General features: G+C 36.4%; 1 protein-coding gene across 3 annotated transcripts in view; it reads right to left on the bottom strand.

Annotated features, from left to right (window-relative positions):
- Nucleotides 1–218: 218 nt before the first annotated feature.
- The window catches only part of arhgap10 (Rho GTPase activating protein 10), an 87,606-nt gene continuing 82,004 nt past the window's right edge, over nucleotides 219–5,820 (bottom strand). For all 3 annotated transcript variants that reach the window (XM_047812552.1, XM_047812550.1, XM_047812551.1), the window contains 2 exons: nucleotides 2,582–2,673; nucleotides 219–1,352 (listed from right to left, as the gene is read on the bottom strand). In XM_047812552.1, coding sequence (XP_047668508.1) covers nucleotides 1,252–1,352; nucleotides 2,582–2,673 — 193 coding nt within the window. In that variant the 3' untranslated portion in view covers nucleotides 219–1,251. The remainder of the gene's footprint in view (nucleotides 1,353–2,581; nucleotides 2,674–5,820) is intronic.

Below are 5,820 nucleotides of genomic sequence, written 5' to 3'. Positions count from 1 at the left end.
GTTAACGTAATGTTCACTGGTTTAACAGCTAGCTAGGTCACTTATAACCTATAAAATCTATATAAAAATTATTTGTAATAATATTTCTGGTATTTAGTTTCCTCCTGTATTTATTCCATCAATAAAAGCTTCATAAACAGCTCGAGTTTAATTAAGGCATGTTTAGTTAGAAACGCTTCGTTTCAGAGTACAAAGCAAATGAAACCAAACACACGACAGAGGACTAAAAAGCGTTTATTTGTTTAACATCGATCGACAGCTTTTCCAACGAGACGAAAATCAGAGCGGCGCCGAGCCATAAGTCGCCGTCTTACACAAGTGCCACGGAGCTCAGTCACAAATATAAACCGTATGAAGAAAACACTGTTAGACAATAAAACAAAAAGAAATAAAGAATGAAATTAAAACGGTGCTGCGTGAGAAACCGTGAACGTCCGTAAGGGCTCTGGAGGAACTTGAGCTTTAACAGTGTTTAGGGAATAATAATAATAATAATAATAATAATAATAATAATAATAATAATAATAATAATAATAATAAGGATGCATAAATGTGTGTACAAGACTTGGCAATGCTGCATTTACAAGCATCTTGAAATGGTTTGGGTTCATAGTATGAAATCTTTTCATCGTGTACTGTACACACTGTATATATATATATATATATATATATATATATATATATATATATATATATATATATATATATATATATATATATATATATAAACACAAATTCTGTCCAGATTCTTGGACAGCGTCAAAGCACCAAAAAAAAAAAAGAAAAAAAATGCCTCATGAGAATAAAGCATTGTGAGAAAAACCAATCATCAGGACAAACACTTGAGGTGGACGCTGGCGTGTGGGAGAGCTTGAATATTTCTATAATGTACACATGAATATATACGAATATTCACTTTGAACAAACACACACTTGTATGAAAGGAACTGCTTCAGTTAAATAACATAAAATAGTTTTATACACCCATGCATTAAAGCCAAGCTAGTTAAAAAACATGCAGAAAAAAAAACACCCTTCAAACACATTTAATATGTACAGTTTTTAACTTGTGAAGCGGCTTCAGCTTTTAAAACGACAGAAACGGTTGGAGGAGCAAGTCGACTCCTGGAAACATCCTGGATGGGTCAACAGATCGTGTAAGTAAGCTGGGGAAGAGGTCAAGGCCACACCATGGATACCATGTATATTAAATTCCCGTGTATCTATGTATGTATGTAGATATGATTTAGCTTAGTCCGCTTGTTGTAGTATTTCCACGTAGTTCTGAGGGATGAGGCCTCGTTTGCCCTCCAGCTCTCCTTCCAACCAGCCAGGTTCTCGAGACGGAGTCACTGCGAGAGGCACAGAGGAAGTCACACACAACACGTTACAGGAGAATGAAGTTCATCATTGCTGTGTAACAGAGGGTTAAAAAGTAATAACTATAACTATAAATATTACTCTGAGTCCCCCATCTGACCCTCTACACCTACCCACCAACCTACCCTTCCCCAACCTACCCACCCAAACACCCTACACCTACCCACCCAACCACCAACCCCCTACAAAAAAGAACTATTTTGTAACATTATAATATTATAACTATTCATCAATCTACTTACACCACCATTCACCTATCTATCTATCTGGCTATCTATCCATCCTTCCCTCTACCTACCAATCTCTCTCAATCTATTGCCCTACTTACCTATCCATCCATCTATCTATGCATCCATATATCTATCTATCCCCCATCCATCTAACTATCTAACAATCTCTCTTTCTCTCTCTCTCTCTCTCTCTCTCTCTCTCTCTCTCTCTCTCTCTCACTCATACACACACAGAGTAGAAGAGACAGAGAGATAGACAGACATAATGGTAATGCTGAAGGTTTCCTGCCATCTCTATTGAAAAGCAGCACAAAGTGAATTCGGTAACGAGCAGAAGGAAGGTGAGTGGTGTTAGAAAAGAAAAGCTTTATACCCTCTTTTTTTTTTTTAAGAGAGAGAGATTTAAAGTGTTGATGAAATAGCAGAATTTAAGCCACATGTCTATTCCATGGATAAGTTTAATCACAACTCAGTGCAGGAACCTTGAGTCTTGTGAAATTGGCGTTTTAGACGCTTTCCATGTGGGACGGCTTCACGGCTTCTACAACCAGAGCCAACGGCTTATCAGCCATCACTTCAGTAACGGAATATTAACGGCGGGAATTAAAAGTGTCTGAAGTTACACTGGAGGTGTGCGGTAGTAGCAGCAGCAGCAGCAGCAGTGTTTGCTTAGTGTGAGCTCAGAAATTTGAGGGAAGTTTGAGCTGCTGTGATAAAGCCTGTAAAAACAATAGCCAGAGACCTCATTTCCTCTCTGCATGATTATAACTTTGCCTCGTCCTCTGTGGACTGATTCAGCAGGTCTCTCTCTCTCTCTCTCTCTCTCTCTCTCTCTCTCTCGCTCTCTCTCTCTATCCATCCCCTCCCCCTGTTTCCGTGACGATATGAGATCAGATTTTGGGTCCTGCCGAATCCAATATCCCAGCAGTTTCGGGTGAATGACCGGGACGGCTGATAACACTCCCACTTACCAGCATGGAAGATTGCCCCGACCTGGAAGGAGAGTTCGGAATCGTGCTCGGCTTCACAGGGGTACACAGCCTTGGCTTTCATGAGAGTGACACTGAAAAATGGAGGCAATCAGTTAGCACCCTTCTCGGTACATCAGGGAAAAAAAGAAAGAAAAAAATGGATGGGGATTAGGACACGACTTTTCAATCTGGCAACCGCTCAGACAGGGTTCAGACAGAAAAGAGGGCGTGGCCATGATGCTACAAAGTGGAATAAGTCACTAGAAGGAAAGTGCTGGTTTCTGTAAACACAGTTTGTTTCTTTTCTTGCACATAAAATAATATTTTTACTTTCAAATTTCTACATTTTTGGAAGTAAAACAATTTAAAATGTAATTTTTAAAAAAAACTTTGCAATGATTAAATGTTTTTGAAAGTCACCATATAAACAAAAACTAATCATTTTTCTAAATAAAAAAAAATCTAAAATCTAAAAAAAAAAAAAAGTAAAAAAAGTAAAAAAAACAAAAACAAACAAACAAACAAACAAAAATCACTGTACACACCGATAAGACAAACACCGTATGAAAAGCGTGATGATGACGATGACGAAGGGGTGAATACAACTGCAAACCGCTTTACAGTGAAATTCTTTCTGGGTGAAAATGTTTAGGTTTTGAGTGTTAAAACTAAAACTAGTCTTGCTGCATGTTTACAGCTGTTTCGGACGTCTGTTGATATTTTAAGACTAAGATATTTCAAGATTACAGTCGTGAAAAAATTAGGACACTTTTCACTTATTAAACAAAAAACAAAAAATAGGTATTTTAATTGAGGATAAAGTTAATAGCCAGCTGTGCTCTAATAGCCAGTGTTTCGCCCTTTGGCTGAAATAACCTCAATGAGATGTTTATTGTAGCCATCTACTGGTTTCTCTAAAATTCTTTCAGCTGTGTGACGTTCTTGGGGTTTCTTATATGCACAGACATTTCTAAATCACACACAGGATCTCAATAGGATTTAGATCTGCGCTTTGATTTGACCATTCGACAATTCTCAGTTTTTTACTTTTCATCGAGTCCTTGTGTGTTTTTGTCATGTTTTAAGATCCAGTTCCACTTCAGCTTCAATTTTTTTGACAGATGATCTCACATGTTCCTCAAACACCTCCTGATACAATGTAGAATTCAGAGCGGATTCTATGACGGCGAGCCGATCGGGTCCTGCTGCAGCAAAGCATCTCCAAACCACAACACTTCCACCTCCAGGTTTCACAGCTGATATGTGGCTCTTTTGCTGAAATGCTGTATTTGGTTTACACCAAACATGCCCTCTGTTATGGTCTCCCTATAATTCACTTTTAGGCTTATCTGTAAAGCACATTTATTCCAGAAGTCTTGTCCTTTGTCTCAGTGTTCTTTCACAAACTTCATTCTTGTCCTCATGTGTGATGTCTTAGACAGCAAAGCTTTCCTCCTTGCTCACCTCCCATGATAATTAAAGTTGTTCAGTCTCTTTCTGATTGTAGATTCGTGCACTTTGACATCAAATGTAGATCCTGAGCTTGCTGTAGGTCCCATGATGAAATTTTAGGGTTTTGGAGACTTCTTGGACGTCCTGACCTGGTCATGTTGGCAGTTGTTTTAAATGTTCTCCACTGTTATATGATTTTGAGATCATTTTATATCCCTTACAAGACTAATAAGCATCAACGATCTTCTTTCTGAAAGGCCTCAGAGAGCTCTTTATATCTCACCATGGTGAAATCTTTCACTTCAACAATGAAGAGCAAAACAAATGACATATCTGAGGATTAAATAAGACGATCCTCTTTCAAAATGCTCTGGAACGATGTTCTAATAATTTACACCTTATGTAATACACCTTTTTGGTCATTTTATCCAATTTAACTATAAATAATTTTACTTTTTCCTGACAAGAAATTAGATTCATTTAAAATTACATTTTACAGTAAAAAAAAAAAAAATGAAAAAAAAAAAGACCTATATTTTGTTTTATTAGTTTAGTTATATTGCTTGAATCTTCCAATATTGTGAAGATAAATGAAAATAAAATGTATATATGTTTAACTATTAAAAAAGAGTATATTTTTAAACTACTTTATAAAGTTGTACAATAAACAGAGGTATGTAGATTTTTCCATTAAATTTTTAAGATTAAATTAGATTTGAATTATTCTTATCTTTTTTATTTATTTATTCATTTTGTTCTATCCACTGAACTGCAAGTCTGAACACACACACAGTCATTTTCAGAAAATTGTATAAAATATTACATATTTTTTGCATATATTGTACGTCGTTTTACAATTATTATTATTATTATTATTATTATTATTATTATTATTATTATTATTATTATTATTATTTAAATCATGGTATTCTCACATGTCTAATACATTTCCCTAATAATTAACAATGGAATAAAATTCTTTCTAAAAATATTCGTTACTTTAAGCTCACTGCTCTCACATCTCTAGTGTAATTTGCTTCACTCTCTTGATGTTTGAGGATTATTTTAAAAGCACAAGGAAGGATCGAGGTGTAAACTCTGACTTGTCCGTTCCAGCCTCTTGATTCATTTTTCCTTCCAGACTAAACCCCGGATTGTGTTTGTGTTTCTCCTGCTGAGAGAAAAGCAGAGCGCGGCGCTGAGCGTTATGCACCTGGCAACTGGATAAATATTTCACACATGGCCTCGGAGCAACAACGGTGTGTTTTAGACAGGGCTGCAGTCAAAACATCGAGCACGCGCACACACACACACACGCACACACGCACACGCACACACACACACACACACACACACATCCACAGTTTTCATGGACCTGAAGGAAAGCACAGGAGAGCTTTTTTTTTTAAAGATTTTTTTTCAATGACTTATCTTTTGTGTTTTATTTGGTATGTGAAAGTGTGTGTGTGTGTGTGTGTGTGTGTGTGTGTGTGTGTGTGTGTGTGTGTGTGTGTGTGTGTGTGTGCAGGATCGCATTAAAGGATTATAAACTGAATGAAATTTGTCCAGCTGTTATTCAGCATCAGTCAAGGTAAAATGTTATTGCAGCTTTACTTCTGGAGAAGGATCGTGTGTGTGTGTGTGTGTGTGTGTGTGTGTGTGTGTGTGTGTGTGTTTAAGGAATTAAGCATGAAACAAGTGAGAGAAATAACAAAAAAATCTAAAAAGTTTTGAGAAAATTAAAAAACAAATAAATAAATACATAAACAAATAAATAAATAAAATTC

This window comes from Tachysurus fulvidraco, chromosome 4 (genome assembly GCF_022655615.1).
Source record: "Tachysurus fulvidraco isolate hzauxx_2018 chromosome 4, HZAU_PFXX_2.0, whole genome shotgun sequence".
In the NCBI taxonomy this organism is placed as follows: Eukaryota; Metazoa; Chordata; class Actinopteri; order Siluriformes; family Bagridae; genus Tachysurus; species Tachysurus fulvidraco.
Note: the sequence above shows the minus strand (reverse complement) of the source record. Positions and strands in the feature narration are given on the sequence as shown.